The following is a 21816-nucleotide window of genomic DNA, read 5'->3' as shown; positions in this document are numbered from 1 at the left end:
GAGCATAGAGTTGTATTTAGATCGTGTAAAAACTGGTTATTTTAAAATTCTTTACGAAGTGCATTCTGGTCTCCAGCTATAGAAGATCTGATCAAGTATGTAAATATTAGCGTCTAGTAATGAAAACTGGAGAGTCAACTGATGGAACTGAGATTTTGCCCCACTTAAGGCTTTTGAAATAAACAGAGAAAGGGTAAAATATGAGTTACATGTTGGACAGCTAACTTTATTAAAAAGAGTACACAAATACCACTTTCTATTTCCTTTCACAATATCCTTTACTACTACAGAAGACTAAAGGTAGAATAGCTGAAACTGACAATATCTGTATCAGCGTATTACTAGATTTAGACTAAGATATCATTACTTTAAAAGTATAAAACTCTAAAAATACATTCCATGGAAAACCCCCTTTTTTTTTTTAAAGTTATCTGCCTTCTCAACTCCCTATCAAAATTTGTATATGTATATTTTTCTGAGGTGAGCATCATATGTATGGGATTTAAATGTGTGCATCAAGAAGAAAAGCTATCCCATGAAGTTCTTTTCTAATCTGATTTTAAATATAATTACAATAAAAATGATTTTTCTGGTAATTTTGTAACTAAGTTAGTCCTAGTAGTCTTTCACTGCTACCTTCAAATACAGTTGAAAACATAAGAAGGAATAAAACACCATATGCCCGATGGCTGTGTTTGTCAATAAGTCTAATACTGTCATTATACTTTGTGACTTGTATAAGTTTATTCATAAATGCATTATTTTACACTTAAGCCATCACTGTTGCATTCACTATATTGCCAGTGTTTAAACATATAAAAATGCATTTTTATGAGAAAGCTATAAACAAAGTGGCTAGTATTGTTTCCAAAATGTAATAGAAAAGCACAGAACATCGTAAAATTATTCTACCTTCTAAAAATTATTTTTTCTCATCTGCATCTTGTAATTCATTGCTACAGATGTCTGACCTCTACAACAAACTTAAGGTAGATTTTTTGCAGGCAAACACAATCCTAAAGATGCAGAGATTTTCCTTTATTCTGTAGTTCTTGCTAGTTCACCACCACTGCAATGCAATCTGGCTAACATTCACAGGAGCAAAGCTAAGGTGTGTTAAAACAGGTAGAAAAAGACTAGGTATAGCACAAATAAAAAACTTTGATTATCGGTTTAGTCTTGGGAAGGGTAAAACATTCTCACCTGGATGGAGCCATCTAGCTAACTTCTCTCCTCCAATGATGGCCCAGCCATTGTTATCTTGAATTCCTTGAAGGTAGGTACCTATGAGGCTGTCTTATCCTGTCACTACATTACCTTTCCTACTTGGCCTCTCAACAACCCCTTTAAAGCCTCCTTTGATTTAACTCTACGCATTAAGGCAGGCAGCAATACACAACTGAATAAGGAAACAGATATTCATAAGAAATAAGACATATTCCCAGTTTGTCATACTCCCATAGACTTCAACTGCAACTCTAAGTGTCAACACTTCTACAATTCAGGCATTAGGGACTCAGGTTGAACACCCAGAAAAAGAGGACACAGCATCACACAGGAATTCTGTGGCAGAGACAGGGATAGAATCCAATTCTGCTAAGCATCATTCAACATCCTTAATGATGACAATCTGTTCTCTTCCTTTAATCTCCTACTCATCCCAATCCCATTCTCACTGCCTAACCAGTCCCAGTCTCTCCTCCGCTCCCAGCTCCCCCACTCAATCAGTGCCACATCTGATCTGTCTCTTCCCCACGCCCAGCCTCCAGTCATCCCCCCACAGATCATGTCACCAGTCTCCTCCCATCCCAGCTCCAAGTCTCATTACCAAGTTAATCCTAGTCCCCCCCACCCCCTGTATCCCCGCCCCGCCAGGGCTTGCTGTCCTAATCTACTCCAGCCTACTCCAGTTATATAAGGAAGTTTCCTTCTCTGTGGTGCCTTGGACCAGCAGGGGGTCACAGAGTTCAGGAAAGACAGGCTTGCTGATCTCTGTTCCAGTTCCTGGCCCAGCCCAGAGCTGCAATCAGAGGGGAAAATCCTACTTTGCCTCAGGCTGGAGCATGCTCATTGTGCACAGAATCTTCAGGGAATTTAGCTGCAAAGGTCTAGCAAGTCTCCAAGCACGTATGAATTGTGATTTTTTTTATTTTTATTTTTTTTTAAACAAGGCTTGTAACTTGGCCAAATTTGGGCAGTTTTGGCAGTCCCAATCCAAAACATGGGGCACTACAGCTTTTCAAAGAAAAGGTCACCAGAATTTTTTTAACACAGACAAAATAATGTATTTTTCCATAACCTTGTTCTCAGAACTAGCTGAACCATTTTGGCTGAAATTATCCTGAACAATTCAGCATGAGAAGGACAAGTAGCACGGAAAATTTCAACCAAATAGTTAAAGTTTTGCAAAGACCTGGTTTATACTACAGATTTAGGTTGATGCAAGGGAGCTTATGTCGACTTAATTATGTCAATGTACACACTACAGTCCTTGCTCTGACTAATATAAGTGCCCTACTACACCACCATATCTCCACGTCCATGAGAGGCACAGGGCTTACATCAGTGTAGTTAGGGCAATGAAGCATCCGTGTAGACACTACAGGTTACTTACATTGGTTGTTGACTGTCATTCTTCTCAAGTTCATGACTCCATGCTGGAGCCATGAAATTGACAGGAAGGCTGCTCACAGCTTACGTTGTCACCCCCAGGATTGGTGGGGTGCTCCAGTTAGTGTCCCTGGGCTCACTGCTCTCAGCCAGGCTGCTGCCCAAGCTCCCTGCTCTCACCCCCGGCTCCAGCTCCCACCCAAGTTGTCGCCCGGGCTGCCTGCTCTCATCTGGGCTGCCTGATGGGCTCCCAGCTCCCTCCCACCCTGCTGCCCAGGATCCCAACTTGGATGGAGCAGACAGCCTGGGCTCTCAGTCCCCCACACTGCCCCTTTTAAGTCAGTGGAAGTGCTCCTGGTGAGGATGTACACCACCAACAGAAGGAGGGCAGTGTGGACATGAACCATTGCAGTAATTACTGTGGTGGCTGTAAGTTGCGCCAACATAGGTCACTTACGTTTGTAGTGTGTACATGCCCAAATTACAAGCAACTGAAACCAGGGTCTTAAAATGGGAAAATTTGGGCAAACATAATAATAGGTAGTCTCCAATAAGATACATATATATACAAAGCACCCCAGAAAGAGGGATATTCATTTATTGGGGCATGTGCAAATATTCAATTTGTATGTGGAAAATTAAGCACAGTTTCATGCATGTTCACTGCTGAAAAATTAGCCTCCATATGCACACAGCCTACATACAGTAAGCAGAGCAATTCCAGCTGTCCCACCCCTCCCCAATACACACTTTCTAAAATTGAAAACTCGTAATGCAATGAGCTAAACTCATCTTGTGCTCTTAAACAAAGCCATCTTTTTATAAAATGAACTTCTTTTATTAGATGCACAAGCTCAATCAAATTAATCACCAGAACATGAAAAGTATTCTTTCCTTTCTGCAATGTCATATGTTTAAATTTTTACCTGTCCAAAATGAAGGAAGCAAAAAATTACAGTCCTTTATAATCTATATAGATGAGACTTTCAGGGACATTGTAGAGTGGTTCCACTCCCAGTCTGACAGCCTCTGTGCTGTTGAGGAAGATGAAAGATGGACAACAAGCTGGAGCAGAGGAAAATGAGCCCATCCTTGGGACCCTCCTTACAGATGATGTGACGGTACACTCTTGCACTTAGGATACCCCTCCAACTTATTAGGAAGAGACAAATAATAGTAATGGGGGATTTGATTATTAGAAATACAGATAGTTGGTTTTGTGATGACCAGGAGAACTGTATGGTGAATTTCCTGCACGTGTGAAGGACCTCTCGAGACATCTAGATAAATTTATGTGTAGTGCTGGGGAGGAGCCAGTGGTTGTGGTACTTGTAGGTACCAATGACACAGGGAGAGATAGGAGAGAGGTCCTGGAGGTCAAATTTAGACTGCTGGGTAATTGATTGCTACCATGGAGATTCTGGACTGTATTCTTTCAAATACTCCCAGTTCCATGAGCAGGGCTAGTTAGACAGGCAGAACTGCAGGGTCTCAATGCATGGATGAGACAATGGAGTTGAGAGGAGCGATTTAAGTTTACTAGGAACTGGGGAATCTTTGAGGAAAGGAGGAGCCTATACAGGAAGGGCTCTACCTAAACCAAAACAGAACTATACTGCTGGCATATAAAATTAAAAAGGTAGTAGAAGAGTTTTTAAACTAAGGGCTGGAGGGGGTGTGGAGGAGCACAATTTTATAAGCGCTTGTATACAAATGCTAGAACTCTAAGTACTATGATGGGTGAACTTGAGTGCCTGGTATTAAATGAAGATATTGATATAACCGGCATGACAGGAACTTGGCAGAACAAAGAAAATTAATGGGACACATTAATATGAGGGTACAAAATATGTAGGAATGAGAGTAAGTCGCTCTAGTGAGTGAGTGGCACTAAATGTGAAAGAAAGCAGAGTCACATATAGCAAAAATGTTAAATGAATCAACAGTACCACATAATCTCTGTGAATAGAAATTCCATGCTTGAATAATAAGGGTATAGCAGAAGGAATATACTACCAACCTCCTGACTAGCTGATGGTGATTGTGAAATGCTCAGGGAGATTAGAGAGGCTCCAAAAACAGAAAACCCAGTATTAATGGGGGATTTCAACTATTCCCATATTGGCTGGGTACATGTCACCTCAGGCTGGAATGGAGACATAACATTTCTAGACACAATTAATGATTGCTTCTTGGAGCAAATAGTCCTAGCACTCAAACGAGGAGAGGCAATTCTTGATTTAGTCCTAAGTGGTGCACAGGATCTGGTCCGAGAGGTGAATATAGCCAAACAGCCCAATCACAGCAACCATAATGGAATTAAAGTTAACATCCTTGTAGGGGGGAAAATACTGTATAAATCCACCACAGTAGCATTTAATTTCAAAAAGGGGAACTACACAAAAATGAGGAAGCTAGTTAAATGGAAATTAAAAGGAACAGTCACAAGAGTCAAATGCCTGGAAACTTTTTTAAAAAATACCATAATAGAGGCTCAAACTATATGTATACCCCCCCAATAAATAAACAAACAAACAAAAAACAAAACAAAACACAGTAAGAGGGCCAAAAAAATGCCACCATGGCTAACCAAACTAGCAAAAGGCATCATTTAAAAAATGGAAGTCAAATCCTCTGGCAGGTCAAGTGTAAAAGTATAATTAGGCAGGCAAAAAAAGAATTCAAAGAGCGACTAGCAAAAGACACAAACACACAGAGAAATTTTGTTTAAGTACATCAGAAGAAAGAAGACTGTCAAAACACTCAGTGAGGCAACTATACAATAAAAGTGCTAAAAGACACTCAAGGAAGATAAGCTGTTGAAAAGATGCTAAAGGAATTCTTTGCACTGGTCTTCACCACAGAGGATATGAGGGAGATTCCCAAACCTGAGCCATTCTTTTTAGGTGACAAATCTGAGGAACTGTCCCAGATTGAGGTGTCACCAGAGGAGGTTTTGGAACAAATTGATAAATTAAACAGTAATAAATCACCAGGATCAGCTGTTATTCACCCAAGAGTTCTGAAGAAACTCAAATATGAAATTGGAAAACTACTAACTGCGGTATGTAATCTATCATTTAAATCAGCCTCAGTACCAGATGACTGGATGACACCTAATGTTATACCGATTTTTTAAAAAGGCTCCAGAGGCAATCCTGGCATTTACAGGCCAGTAAGCCTAACTGCAGTACCAGGCAAATTGGTTGAAACTTTACTAAACAACAGAATTGTCAGATACAAACATAAACATGGTATGTTTTACAAGAGTCAACATGGCTTTTGTCTAGGAACATCATGCCTCACCAATCTATTAGAATATTCTGTGGATTTGAACAAGCATGTGGACAAAGGGGATCCAGTGGATATAGTGTACTTGGACTTTCAGAAAGTCTCTCACAAGGTCCCTCACCAAAGGCTGTTTAGCAAAGTAAGCAGTCATGGGATAAACAAGAAGGTCCTCTCATAGGTCAGTAACTGGTTAAAAGATCAGAAAAAAAGTCAGAATAAATGGTCAATTTTCACAGTAAAGAGAGGTAAACAGCAGGATCCCCCAAGGATCTGTATTAAAACCAGAGCTGTTCAACACATTCTTAAACGATCTAGAAAAGGGGATTAACAGTGAGGTGGTAAAATTTGTAGATGATACAATATTATTCAAGAAAGTTAAATCCAAAGCTGACTGCAAAGAATTACAAAGGAATATCATAAAACTGGTGGACGAAGCAACAAAATGGCAGATATAATTCAATGCTGATAAGTGCAAAATAGTGCACATTGGAACACACAATCCCAACTATCCAAACAAAATGATGGGGTTAAATTAGCTGTTACCATGCAAGAAAGATCTTAGTCATTGTGAATAGTTCTCTGAAAACATCTGTTCAATGTGCAGCGGTTGTCAAAAAAGACCTAACAGAATGTTAGGAACCATTAGGAAAGGGATATATAATAAGACAGATAATACAATGCCATTTATATAAATCTATGGTATGCCCTCACCTTGAATACTGCGTGCAGTTCTTGGTTGCCCCAGTCAAAAAAAGATACATTAGAATTGGAAAAAGTAGAGAAAGGCAACAAGAACGATTAGGGGTATGAAAGAGCTTCCATCTGAGGACAGATTAAGAAGACTGGGATTGTTCATCTTAGAAAAGAGATAGCTAAGTAGGGAACTGATAGAAGTCTGTAAAATTATGAATGGTGTGGAGAAAGTGAATAAGGAAGCGTTATTTATCCCTTCACATAACATAAGAACTAGGGTTCACCCAGTGAAATTAACTGGCAGCAGGTTTAAAACAAACATTAGGAAGTATTTCTTCACACCACGCGTAGTCAACCTGTGGAACCCATTGCCATGATATGTTGTGAAGGCCAAAAGTATAACTGGGTTAAAAAAAAAAAAAACTTAGATAAATTTATGGAGGATAGGTTCATCAATGGCCATTACTCAAGATGGTCAGCGATGCAATCTCATACTCTAGGTATCCCTAAACCTCTGACTGCCAGATGCTGCAACTGGATGACTGGCTGAATCACTCAAGAATTGCCCTGTTCTGTTCATTTCTTCTGCAGCATCTGGCCACTGGGCTAGATGGACCATTGGTCTGACTCAATATGGCCTTTTTATGTAATCTTTAGTTGTAATATTACTGCACAGGATTGAAAAGTAGTTGATACAAGAGATAAACAGTTATTTTTAAGATGCTGGATCAGAATTTTTCATTCAAGAACTGTTTTAAGTATGAGATCTGAACACAAATCTGAAATGCAAATCTTTTACAGTAAATCAATGCTAGTAAAATTAGATCATCTGTTCCTCAAAATACACCAATTACAATCTAAGTTTAAAACATTTGTAACATGGCTAAGAATGTTTAAAAACTATGTAGTAAAACAACTGCAGTCTCTTCACACTTCAATTTTATAGTTTCTTTTTAACAACTGGCAATTCAAAAGGTAAATATTAGGACTTCTGTAGTTTTACAAAAACCTTGTTTAAAGCTATCTAATATTTATATTTCTAATTCTGTTGTCAATATATATAGCCAAACCATATATTTATAGTTCTAGAGCCCACGTGAATGAAATACTATCATTCTATATTTGCCTTCTTTAACAGTCACATTTTTATTGCCACATAGTGTTTAAACTACTTTTACACAGAGTGACAGCAACAATTCCATAGATATTTCATCTTGGCAAATATAAAACAGATAACTTTCTGCTTTGAAGATAGTGATCGGTATTTAAAGCAGATCATAAAAGTAACAGATCTGGAACATTACAGTAATCATTCTGACACACAATACCAACAACTTTTAATTAAAATATCATATGGAATACAGCTTAGAATATCATACTGAATATTGGCATAGAAACCATATTTTTGGAGGTGTTAGGAACTCCAGACTAGAACTTTAAAGACTGTCTCCTGTTTCCAACTGATCCTGGAGTAATTTCAGTTCCAAATCATTTCATTTTCTTATCCTGGTGTACCATTTCACTTCAATTTACTGCAAACTATGATTCTAAAAACATTTAGAACACATACTTTCCTCAAATCAGGTAAGAAGGGTGCTCCAGCACCTCCCCTTCTTGAAAGTTAAAGTTAATTGCTTCTACAAATTTCTCCTTATTCTTATGAGGACTGAAAAGGCTCCTTGGAACTCTCTAATATTAATGTCAGTAGTTCATGTATTTTACCGTCTTTATACTTTGTCCATTTAGGATTTTTTTAATTTATAAATATACATAGCTTATAACTATGTTTTTCTTGACTGCAATAAAAGTTTAGTAGCTGACCCAAGGGTACTCCTGAGTGATCTTCATGTGTACTCTCTGAGTCGTATTCTAACCACATTAATAAATCAAGTGTGCTATTTTAAGTTTCCATGGTCTTGTAGGATACTGACAAAAGCCTCCACTAAATCCAAGAGCAGAATTACATAGAGAACGCCTATGTTACTGTATAAACATCTCCAAGACTTACAGTATGGTTTTCAAGAATCACAGGGAGCACAACACTTATGGAAAATATGGTAATTTGTCAAGCTGGAGATGGCTAGTTTCAGTCTATTTAAACATGCACTTTTTCATTCGCAAGAAGAGGCAGAAAGTGAGCAAGCCGAAAGGAATGGGGAAAGTCCAGCAGTATGTTTAAACAATGCTGCTTTTCTTTCTGGGATGAACAAAGCAAGAATTATGACAAGTTCTTTTTCCAGAATATTCTACTGAAAAATCTATTTGCATATGATCTTTGGCTCTACAATCCTCAAAATGTTATGGCATGTATGCCACATCTGGTACAATGTTAATAATCCCTAAAAAAAAGTATTTTGTCATTTTATTGCCCATACATAAAAATAGAATATGGCGTTAATGCCTAAAAGAGTAATGCCTTACCGAACAAAATAAAACTTGTCAAACAAAAAATATAGCCTGTTGATTATGAAAAATACATATTGCAGGCTCACTTTGAATAGCAATGCTTTCATTTTTATATCACCACCAAAAATACTGTCCCCATTAGTTTACTTTTACTTATAACCCTGGCAATGGGACTTGCAATTTTCATTTTTTCCTACAGCCCCTGGTAACGATACAGAGTGAAAAGTAGTGGTTTTAGCATAGTAGTAAGAGTGAAAAACTACTGAATTCTAATCTCCCCTCTGACTGGTTCTGTGGCCTTGGGCAAGTCCCTTATCATCTTTGCTTGTTTCCCAGTCTGTAAAATGAGGAGGCATAATACAACTTACACTCCTCATTCTAAGGATCAGTTAATATTTGTACAACGTTTTGAAGACTAGAAGTGGTATGTAAGTTTTAATAGTAGTATTACTACACGTTGCCTAGCGTTTATTCAATTTTACAAGAATCAAACAAGTTCTGTGGGCGATCACTAGTTATGAATTTGAATAATAAAAACAAATTCTTTAATTTACAGACTTCTATATTTGCAGATTTATAATATATTGATAATAAAAACTAACTCATTTCACATTAGCTCTTTTAACAACATTTTTCAGTTAACTAAGTGCATGTCAAACTGGGGTAGGTTGCCACATCTGCACTCGGAGTTTGCATTGGTACAACTACATGAGCATAGCTGTACCAGTGGCTAAAAAGCTCAGTTTGAGACAACGCCTAATTCTACAGAACTACGTAAGAATATAGTTTCAATTTAATATAGCATTATTCTTGACTGTTTAAAGTTGTACATTGTAGCAACTGGCTGCTGTGCTCCAGCTCAGAGGCAACTGTATTTCAGTGGTTGAGTGTACTGATTTCAGTATTTGTAAAGTGCTTTGGGTTTCTTTGGTAGGAAAAAATATACTACTATGAAACATTTATAATAATTAGGATAAACTAATAATCTGAAATATGATTTAATATCAATTCACAAATATCTATGAATTTCATTTACATGTGTTCTAAGGAGTATAGTTCTATGATATAAAACTTATAATTTGCAACTACAGTCCTTTAGGTGGCTCTATTCATGTCTACTTTTTAAAGTATAAAGGCTAAGTACGCTGCATAGTAAAGTAAAACTAGGTCACAATCATTTTAGAGAGTAGTTTGAAAATAACTAATACAAACAGAGATCTCTTGTATGGCTATCAGACAAAAGGGGGACAGTAAATATAGGTAGTTAAATAGAGAAAGAATGTATGAGCAGTAATACTGTTTTTTTTTTTAAACTAGAAAGCCTACAAACACCATAAATAGTGCCAAGTAACATGTAAACTCCAAAAGATTAAAAAAAATGGATACCCAGAGGTATCAGCCTAAAAAATGCAATAGGATATCTGCTGATTACTACATGTATCACTCATCCCATTTTCCTTGTACAACTATGGAACATATGTATTTTTGGAAGAGATATAAGCTCTCATATTCCAGGGCATAAGCCAATCTGTTATTCAAGAGAGCTTGGAAAAAATGTTCCCTGAGAGCAGATTATTCTATGACCACTACTACAGCATTTCTTGCACCTTTCTCTGAAGCATCTAGTACTGTTGGCAATAGGAAATCTGCCTAAACAAACCACTGATCTCATCCGATATGGCAGTCCTTATGTTCCTATTTTCTGTTTTTCTCCATGGCATCAGCTAGTTGCCACTACCTCAAGCAGCATAATGTATTTGAAGGACCAATAGTCTGATCTCTTCTCAAACTGGAAGTCATGCCCATCCTTCCTTTTCTTTGATTAGATGGGTAGGGGCTCTCCAAAAGCATGAGATCATGTTTCAGAAAGGTTGAAAACCAGATCCATAATAGTATATGTCTATCTCCTAATGTTTAACACATTTTAAATTAAATTGAAGAACAGAAGTCTAGAGATAATATTTTTAGAATCACTTTTCATAAAAGAACTATATTGTCTATGTCAGAGCCAGGAATAGAGCCCATAACCTTAGTACACATCCTGTACCAACAGATTCAGAACTTTACATTGCTACTTGACTACCTTCCAGTTGCAGATCTGCCTTAGAGTCAAAGAGGGTATGTGATAAAGGGAATTAATTTACCAGGCCTTTTGCTTCTGAAAACTATTAAATTCCATCTTGAGACATTTATGAAATTAGTTTCATTATCCTTATTTAGTTTCTAGCTGAGACTTATCCAAAATCACAACATTCCATATGCAAGCAAGATTTTTTTAGTGTTGCCAGTCAAGAGAAAAGTCCAATGAAAATCAGAAAGATGTCTGGCACAGAAAAGAACAACAGAAAATTATTGTGAAACATTCACCTAAGCAGAAAAGTGATGATAATAAGTTCCCTTTGGAGAAACATATATAACAATATTCACCTTAATTCACTAGCCCATCCAACCTGTTAACGTTATTTTATTTGAAATAGCAATGTACATACCATAATCTTCCTCGTCCATTCCAATAGGTCCAGGTTGAGGAGTCTCTCCATTCTTTAGACAGTTATGAATATATGCTGCCTTCCATCTGGCATATTTTCTGTGTTGAACATTCTGGGGGAGGTAAAAAAAAGTGTCAAAAACGTACTCTAATTTTTGGGACTTCACAGATTAAGAAAATACACTGGTCTTCAACCTTCTATTTTAAGCAGGATTTAGATTTTCCACTCCTCCTCAGGACGAAAAAAAATGTTACAGTAATCTTCTCTGCAATTACCTGATACCACTATAAACAACTATTCAGGTAAGTAAATCAGGGAACTAATAAAGACAAGCTCTTAAATGGGATCTCAGCTAGAGGTGAAAATGTGGGAGGTCTTCAATTAATGCAACACGTCAAGGTAAGGGGTAGAACGGACACCCTAGTCATCTAGTATATTGAACTGTTCTCTGAGTACTAAAAATTGATAGGTATTTTATAACTGTCCACACAGCGCAGAAATAAATTTTACACTTTGATAATTTCAGAAGACCATCTGATTAAGATTTCGTCTCTCTACTAAATTCAAATAATTCATCTCTAACCAATAATATTGGAATTTTTATAAGATATAAAATTCCAAATAGAGCTTTAAAATCATGTCTGTATAAAAGAGGTTATAATTTCATCTACACATTCTGATGACATTAGAAAGACACTGTGAAGTTTACCATAGCATCTTATAATGGAGCTAAAATCAACAGATGGAACAGCAGCTTTGTTATATCTAGTTGATTATCTTTGCTAATCTCTGTACATAAGAACACATGACAAAATTAGTGAATTATATGTTAGGTCAATGGCAAAATACCTTCAATAACCAGAGAAATAAGAGTACCAGGTGTTTAACAAATACTAATATCTTCAAAAAGAGTTTAAAATAACTCTTCTCAAGAGAGCCTGTAACTAGTTTTGGCAAACTGGTATTTTTTTGAAGCTGGATGACTGCTGAGCAGTGAAAGTGACAAGAAGTTCGTACTCAGCTGCTGGAAGGCTTTCCAATTCCATCTTCATAAAAACAGTGTGGAACTGAGAAAATAAAGTAAGGAAAATTTAGAATGTCAATATTTTAAAATCCTTCCCTTATTTTTGGCCACCTTCTGTTTCTGGGAAACAGGAACCATCAGAAAAACCTCTCATCAAGGGCCTTTACAGATTCCTGTTTTTCCCCAAAATGAACGTTGGAGTGATTAAGGTAATTTAAGGGTTTTACTGACTTCAACCATTGCAAAAATGGGATCATAATAACCTACAGAAAGAAGACACTGAGCACTCTCACTTGTCACTTTTACAGATCAGTAACTGAATTGTACATATGGCCAAAACAAACTAGAGGAGCCAAAAAACCTGGCAAATTCAAACCTGGTGCAAAAGGGTACAATTTCACAGAATTAAGTGAAGGTTAGAACTGGTGTAAGGTTTATTTATATTTCAGGCAAATTTTAGAACCGAGTATAATATAATAAAATGAAAAATATCTGGGCTATTTTATTTCCCCTTGGATGGATGTAATAGATTTTTTTTAATTACAAAAAAAGGATGTCCAATTTACTAGAGAAGTCTTGGTGGGTCAGGAAAGAAGATCGTTATAGACAGTCACTTAAGGTGGGTGGAACTGCCCAATCACAGGTTTGGTCAGATGTAAGATTACCTATTTTAGCGGATGGGATTCTGTGTGTGTGTGTGTGTGCGTGCGCGTGTGCACGCATGCAGGAGGAGTGCGGAGATTACTGGAGTAACTCTGCAAATCCAATCAATCAAAAGTAGGTTTAGCAACATCCTTTTCATTTTGCTCTAGGATTCATCCTAGCTTTGGCGCATGCGTTCCACTGAAGACCACATCATATTGACAAGATGTTGCTGGTCAGTATATTTGGAGACAATCATGAGGCTATAAATGTCTGGGGAAGACAAGAAATCTGGCACAAAGCAGACTGCACACATCTTTTAATCTATGTCTTATGGTCCTTCCTGAGGTTTTCATTCATGATTCTGGGAATGTGATAAATAGAGATCCAAAGCTATATTTTATTAAATTCAAAGCACTATCAGTTGTGAATCAGTCAGACATCAGTGACATAAAATTAGATAATGCTTTTCATATTTTAGCTGGTCTTTGTCTAGCTGCATGCTTGGATAGGTCAGGTGAAAGCGGTGGCCCTAGTTTTTGCAGCTAGTCTGACCTGCAGGAAATGCCCTATTCTGAAGATGGACTTATTTAAAAACGTATGCAGTGTTGTTGTATCCATGTTGGTCCCAGATATTAGAGAGACAAGGTGGGTGAGGTAATATCTTTTACTGGACCAACTTCTGTTGGTGAGACACAAGCTTTTGAGTTTACACAGGGCTCTTCTTCAGGTCTGGGAAAGGTAGGCTTGGTCTCCTTACTTAGTATAACTATGTCACTCAAGGGTGTGAAAAATCCACACCCCTGATTGATCCATAACTCCTTGTGCCAGCTCAACTGGGGGAAGCAAAGGGGACAGTGGGGGAAGGATGTACCCTGCCAGTTCCTGCGACACTCTTGATGGTAGAGCCCAAAGACCCAGACTATGCTCCTGGTGACTCGCCGACGGCAGAGACTGCCAGGGAAGCCAAGTCATTGCCCGCTGAGGAGGCTGCTGCCTGCTCTATGTCCCAGCCCAGAGGGAAGTAAGGCCTACAGACTGTTTGTTTGTTTTGCCCCACTCAGGAGCCATAGACTGTGTGCTTTGCCCCAGCTAGGAGGCTGCAGGGCAACAGTCTGCTTGTTTGTTTTCCCGCCCAGGGACCCACAGACTATTTAGCTAAGTGGTCCCAGCCCCCCGCTTGACTGAAATCACCTGTTTAACGGGAAATTCCAATGACTGTGTGACTGCGTGTACCAAGCCTGCACTGGGCCACCAGGGGCGCCCCAAACTGACATGCAGGGCCCCTGTCACAGGGTACATCAACTCATCTAAATATTTGCCTAGTTTTACAACAGCTATGTAAAAAGCACTAGTAAACGCAGTACAAACTAAAATTTCACACAGACTATGAAATGTTTATACTACTCTATATACTATACACTGAAAAGTAAGTACAATATTTATATTCCAATTAACTTATTTTATAATTATGTGGTACAAATGAAAAAGTAAGCAATTTTTCAATAATAGTGTGCTATGACACTTTTGTGGGTTTATGTCTGATTTTATAAGCAAGTAGTTTTTAAGTGAGGTGAAACCTGGGGTACACAAAACAAATCAGACTCCTGAAAGAACATAAGAATGGCCCTACTGGGTCAGCCCAAAGGTCATCTAGCTCAGTATCCTGTCTTCCAACAGTGGCCAGTGCCAGTTGCCCCAGAGAGAATGAACAGAACAGGTAATCATCAAGTGATCCATCCCCTGTCCTATTCCCAGCTTGTAGCAAACAGAGGCTAGGGACACCATTCCTGCCCATCCTGGCTAATAGCCATTGATGGACCTATCCTCCATGAATTTATCTAGTTCTTTTTTGAACTCTTATGGTCTTGGCTTTCACAACATCCTCTCGCAAGGAGTTCCATAGATTGGCTGTGCATTGTGTGAAGAAATACTTCATTTTATTTGTTTTAAACCTGCTGCCTATTAATTTCATTTGGTGACCCCTAACTCTTGTGTTATGAGAAGTAGTAAACAACACTTCCTTATCTACTTTCTCTATACCAGTCATGATTTTATAGACCTCAATCATATCTCCCCTTAGCGGTCTCTTTTCCAAGCTGAAAAGTCCCAGTCTTATTACTCTCTCCTCATACGGAAGCCGTTCCATACCCCTAATAATTTTTGTCCTACCTTCTGGAATTTCCCTAGTTTTCCAAAATTTATTAAACATTGACATCAATGGCCACAGATCTCTCAGCCAATCCTTTTAGGACTGTTGCATACAAGTTATCCAGGCCTGTTGACTTAAAAATATTTATCCCTAGTAGAGGTCTAATATCCTCAGTTACAAATGGACAGGAAAGGATTTCATTATCCTCATATGACATGAGTTCATCATCCCACTTCTTTCCAAACACAGAACAGTATTTATTGAACACTTCTGGTTTTTCTATATCACTAACAACAATTTTATTTATTTCCATCTAATAATGGGCCTATGCCATTGCTAGGATTTCTTTTGTTCTTAATATATTGAACTTCTTCTCTTGTCCTTAACCCTTCCAGACATGGATTTTTTCCCCTGACTTTAGCTTCCCTCATCAGTTTTCTGCACTACATAACTTCTCATTTATGTCAATTGCTATCTATTTCCCCCATTTTCCATTTGTTATACACTGACTTTTTATTTCGCCACTGAACCAGGATGGGGTTCTTTCGGAGTTTTCCATATGAACTGTATCTTCGGATCTGAGAGTAGCAGCCATATAAACCAAACGGACTGCTAGATAGAAAGAATGCAAAATTCTCATAATCCAGTTGGGCCCTAATATTTTGTTTAGGGGGAAAAAAACCCCTACTAGTCTACTATTTGCTTTATGTGAGCATGAAAGAGCAAAATTATGTCTTATACTAGGAGGACCTGGATACTGGCTCCACCATTGTTTCTTCTTCTGTGCCACCCAACTATGAAAAGTGCAGTTGTTCCTCTTTTCAATACTTAGAATGCTCTGCTCGCTACAGCTGCAGCTCTGGGATGCCCTATTGCCATTTAAGTTGCCCCATTTTCCCGTTAATCCTCTTCCCATACTGCTTTATACTCATCCATCTAGTACACATTATCTCAGTTTCCCATGGGGATGTGAAAGGATGCAGGGATTGTTTAGGTTTGGACTGAACAGAGCTTTGAGTGTCCAGCAGGAACCTAACTGGAGGCACTGAAGGAACAGATGTTGGTGTTCCTCATTGCCTAGAAGGGTAGTCCTCTTTATTGGAGCATATATGTCTGTTGTGGGGAGGAGCTGTCAGTCTCAAAAGACAGAATATATATTTGGTACTTTCCCCTGATCATCTTTTCTACTTCATGGTTGGTTAGGATTACCTGGGGGAACAGGGCAGCAACGATCCTGCAAGCTATGGCTGATTTCTGGCTACTGTGTATCCTGATGGATCTGCTGCTGAAGAAATGTGGAGTTGCTTGTTGGTCACTCTGATGCTTGCCTGCTAGTCACTCTGATGCTTGCCTGCTAGCTTTTTTCCCCTTTAGTGGTCTGTTTCTGTGGGGGTGGAAATGTTGATCCACAGGAGAAACACTGGAGCAGTTATTCCATTTCTTTGCCTGAGCTGTTGTGTTGGTAATGGGAATTTATAGCAGAAGAACCATTATCACTAAGCTCCCCCTGCAGCCCTTCTGCTGGAGGTGAGAAAGATGAGATGCTCAAAACTGAGAGTTAGGGATAATTCTGGCATGAGACTTCTCTGGAAGGAGGGGGTCTTGGCAGCATAGGCTCTTTTTCCTCTTCCTACCAAATCTGGAATATGAGAGGAGAGAAGTCTGCTTGGCTGCTTTCCCCTATAGTCAGGCTGACAAGTGAAGTCACTGGAAGAGCTGGAGTGACACTTGTGCTCTCGCTCCAGCCCCTGAGCAGATGAAACTATGTAACCTGAGTCCTCTGGGAGACTTGGGTATAGGGGATGGGTTGGAGGGCAATTGGAAATATGAATTTATGGGCCAAGAGGGGCATGTTTGCAGCCCACCAGAGCAGTTACCTAGCATCTGGATGCTTCTGCTTTCCAGCTTCCTCTGAGTGCTGGGATTCTTCAGATTCTGATACCTCTATTCCTCCTCGTCTTTCCTGTGCTGGGGGCGCACATATAAAACCCAGGCTTGAAGCCCTCAAAGTGCCTGGCTGCATAGGAGACTGATCACGTGAGCAACTAGGGTCCAGAATCCTTGTTGGAGTCAGTCATGTTGGCTGCCAGCTAAGGATGTACAGTTTACATTGGCTCAAGAGCCCAAAGATAGTCCCTCACATGATTCTTTAGACAGTGTGTCTTTGGCCTTTTTTATGCCTCAGAGACCTTTTCTATCTATTCTTCTATATGCAGTGTTGTAGTTGTGTTGGTCCCAGGATAATAGAGAGACAAGGTGTCTGAGGTAATATCTTTTATTGGACCGACTTCTGTTGGTGAGACACAAGCTTTTGAGTTTACACAAAGCCCTTCTTCAGGCCACAAACTTGTAAGGACAACTGAATCTTCCGCTTGATGGAAACATTCAGAGTCTGAAAGACAGGTTAGACCTTACATCTTGGGATGTGACATAAAAAGATGTAATTACTGATTTAACTCTGCTACTGAGGGGAACAATGTTCCAAGCACCTGGATTATAGAAGGTTAAAAACTGCACTTGGAAGAGTGTTGGTTACTTCTGATTAGATGCAGGTCAGTAAACTTAGAATCCAGGTTCTTGTGTGAAAGCACCTTTGTCTACCAAGTTCTTTAAGGGACCCATTCAGTTTTCATTGCTGTCAATGGACATTCTTCCATGGGTTTAAGCCCTAAGTGAAGCTAAATCCTTTCTCCTAACTAGCTTAACTGAGCTAAAATCTGGGGGCAGAAGAGAACAACTGACCAGTATGAGCTATCTTTGAGAAAGATCACAGCAAGCATCATTTTACTCTGAACCCCCTAGTTGTATGTTTGCCAATTTCCACTTGGATAGGTTCTATCCCATCCCCATTCAGAACTTCTGGCACTAGTTTTTCCACAAATGCTACTAAGACCACATATCCTTCTGATGCTGGGACACCAAGTGCTTTAATATTTCAGCATCTTGTTTTGATCTTCCAGGTATTTTAAACTGCCTTTGACTAGATGCGATCTAGTCCGCAATGGCTTTCTTTTTATCTTACTGTCCAAAGATTTCAACCTTTTTGTCACATTTTTCCATCAAGACTCTAAATCAGCTAATTCTGCAGAAATCCCTTGAGTTATTTTCTAGAAAGGAAATAGAAGAACATGAAACATCTTGATTAGACTTTATCTGTTCCAGTCTAAACCTCCTGCTGCAAGAGTAAGCAGGAGCAGGTGACTAAAGTGAAGGTGTCTGCCAGTAGTACAAAGTAGTCTTGGTGATTGCTCCCATTTTTACCAGGCATACTTTCATCCCATTCAGCCAGGTCTGAAGTCTTTGTCTGAATAAGGAATCTGCTGAAAAAAGTGGCTATAACCAAGTATACTTTAGTTACTCGCAATTTTTAGTTTAGAATTGTTTTTCTAGAAACTAGTTCCGGTGGTGCTCAACATGCTTATAAAGTGACTATTCGTGACATTAGCAGCACATTTGTGAACTGAACTTTGGTACTTGCTGATATCAAACATCATTTTTTAAAAGGTATCTATTATTTGTTGCACCAAAAAATGTATATTGTACTTTAAACTTTATATAGTGCAACCTCAATTATTGGGGTGAGAAGCGCTTTTCTTTAAATGGGAGAGGAGGAAGAGGAGTTAGACTCTCTCATTTTCCCTCCCCAGTTCCCCTGGTGACCCTCCCTCTAGCTGGTGCAATATTTCATCCCCACGTAAATGTACCGTATGTTCATTACTAACTGAAACACTTGTACAGGTATAAAATTTCTATGCATAAAGGATAATACACACAGCCTGTATATTACACTTTATGGAGGAAATACTGGATGTGATTCCCTCTAGATCCTGTGATCACAAGAGTGAAGCTGTAGATGGCAATAAAACCCATCTACATTGACATTCACAATTAACAGCTAATATACTGAGAGCCAAACGGTAGAACAAAGCTTTAACAGACTAAAACCATGTCTTTGTGTCATTACTGGAAAGAAGCAATCAATGATATACTGTATACCTGTGTAACTTACCTCTTCAGTGAGCTCCCCAAATACAGACAAAACATCTATCAGGAGACTTGCAGTATAAAAGGACTTTATCATGTTTCTACAAGAAACAAACATCGTGCAAACTTTAGTTTCATATGCTGAATATCATTAGTATCAGGTTTTAAAAGGTAAGCATTTTTAGGCCTAAAAATCTCTAAAAGTAGATTTGTCAATTCATAACTTAGTTGTTACAATTTTTCACTGAAGTCAGGTGCACATTCATTTTTTTTCAACTAGTTTAATCTAATCAACAATAGTCCTACATAAGTATTATTTTAATAATAAAGTCTTAAAACAATAACACAGACAAACTGAATAAGGAACTATTTGACATGTAGTCCTATAGCAATATTAAGAATTTTGCTTATTACTGGTGATCTCAAAAAATGAGTCAAGGAAATACTATAAATTTAAAAATTATATGATGTAACCCCTCCACTCAAAATTTCTTATCTTTGCTACTAACACCACATTATTAAAAGGAAAAGAATTTTAAAATCTCATTTACTTATCACTATTTGAGCTTTGATGTTTCTTTCAGATTGGACAATGAAAAATAATTAAATCAGTTTCACTTTTGTTTATAGTCAGAGTCACTAATCTTAACTTTGTCATAACACTGTATTATCAAACACCACAGGGAAATATTTATTTGTTTAAAAAACAATTGTCACTGACATTTAAAATAAATGAAGGTAGTTTAAAAAACTTTTTCCACAATACTTGGATCTAGGAGTAAATTTAAATTGATAATGCCCCTTTAACTAGAAGGCAAAATACAGATTTTTCAAAACTGATCTGGAGTTTTGCTCTGTAGATGCCAATTCATAAGACATTCTAATGTATTTTCATAAAAATAATTAGCCATTTTTATTATTCTCTAGTAATACCATAAATCAAACCACAATACTGTGACCTTAGCGATGTGTCATCATAGATATATTAGTAGTACAGCAGTAGAAATACTTTTGCCATGTTTGATGATGATGATGATGATTCAATATTGGCCTCAGGAGTCTCTCTTCTTAGGTCAACATAAGGCTGTTTTCAAAATGAGGTGCATAATTTGCCAATAAAATAAGGCATTATATACTGAAAGCCATTCAGAGATGCTAGCCATTTTATAATGGTAGCTTTAAGGGGTAGTGATGAATGGGTTTAAAAAAAAAATTGCGAAGAGCAGATGACAACCCAATGTTTTTCCATAAATCAGGAAAGAAGGACAGAGTTTGGATATTTGAGTTTCTGGACTCTAGATTTATTACTTAGGTTAGGTAATGAAGACAAAAGATACTTTAAGCCATTTGCTTTCATTCTTCACTTACTTGTGAAATCGCCCAGCTCTATCTTCATTGTCTGCATATAGAAACATTTTCAAAGCATAATTCTCCACATGGGCACAGCCAACTATTTCCTGAGTAATAGCTTCATTATCACCCAGCTGCTTTTTCATCTGAAGCAAGTTAAAAATACATATCTGGTTACTGACTAGCTCTCAGCAATTGAATTTCAAAGACATAGGATCAATTTGCTAATTCAAAACAATCCAGATGCAATTAAACACAAAGACACGATTAATAACTTTATTTCAGTTTCTTATAATATGACAGAGCGCAGCCTTTTGGGGAGAAAATATTATGAACTAATAACTCTAAATGGCTTGTATTATGATAGAAGCATTCTTCACAGTGGTCTTTAGAAATATTGAAAGAAATATGCACATATGTTGCTGTGAAGGAATATCTAGACTACATCATTTTTTCCACTATCTGAAAGACCGTACATTCTGAACTCTGAGTAAGGATTGAACACTACCGAATTCATAATGTGTGTTTCACAGAGTCACACAGTAGATCAGTATGACTACATATTTTTTCTGTCTTATAAAACATTTTTGTGCTGCACACTATAGTATTTAATAAAAACTCAGATCTAATGAAAAGGAAATCCCAGCTGTAACCTCACTGCTCTAATGACCTAAATATTTACTGGAATGCTCAGTCTAAGCAGTGAACTGCAATTGAAAGACCTCTTTTCAAAGATGTTACAGAGTACAAGAAACCTCAGGTTTCCTAATAAAATCCGTAAAGTAAATAACACTGGTACAGTTACAACAGGTGGATGTAGGGCTCCTGAATAGACTTACTGTTTGCATTTAAAGACATCTCAGTTTATCCTTACAGAACAAAAAACAGGAATACTACACATAATACAAACATGCAACTTCTATACTGCCAAAAATTGTAAAGGCAACTTTGAATGGTAGTCTATTTTTTTTTTTCAAAGGGCGCACATGAATAAAGTCTACAGGCTAGACATCTATAATATTAGGAACACCTACAGCAACGTAAAAAGCACACAAGTACCCAAAAACAGCCACTCGAGAGTTTTAGACCTGAAATGTGAACATTATTGCAAATAGTTATTTTTCTTTACAAAAGTAAATTAAACATGATTTTCATCATAGCTATGTTACAAAACA

The 21816-nt window shown here is 37.9% G+C and overlaps 1 protein-coding gene across 2 annotated transcripts in view; it reads right to left on the bottom strand.

Annotated features, from left to right (window-relative positions):
- The window catches only part of VTA1 (vesicle trafficking 1), a 75898-nt gene that overhangs the window by 26249 nt on the left and 27833 nt on the right, over positions 1-21816 (bottom strand). For both annotated transcript variants that reach the window (XM_073337486.1, XM_073337487.2), the window contains exons 3-5: positions 20660-20787; positions 19317-19392; positions 11490-11601 (exon numbers count right to left, since the gene is read on the bottom strand). In XM_073337486.1, the coding sequence (XP_073193587.1) occupies positions 11490-11601; positions 19317-19392; positions 20660-20787 (316 nt within the window). The remainder of the gene's footprint in view (positions 1-11489; positions 11602-19316; positions 19393-20659; positions 20788-21816) is intronic.

Source organism: Lepidochelys kempii, chromosome 3 (genome assembly GCF_965140285.1).
Source record: "Lepidochelys kempii isolate rLepKem1 chromosome 3, rLepKem1.hap1, whole genome shotgun sequence".
NCBI classification, from domain to species: domain Eukaryota; kingdom Metazoa; phylum Chordata; order Testudines; family Cheloniidae; genus Lepidochelys; species Lepidochelys kempii.
Note: the sequence above shows the minus strand (reverse complement) of the source record. Positions and strands in the feature narration are given on the sequence as shown.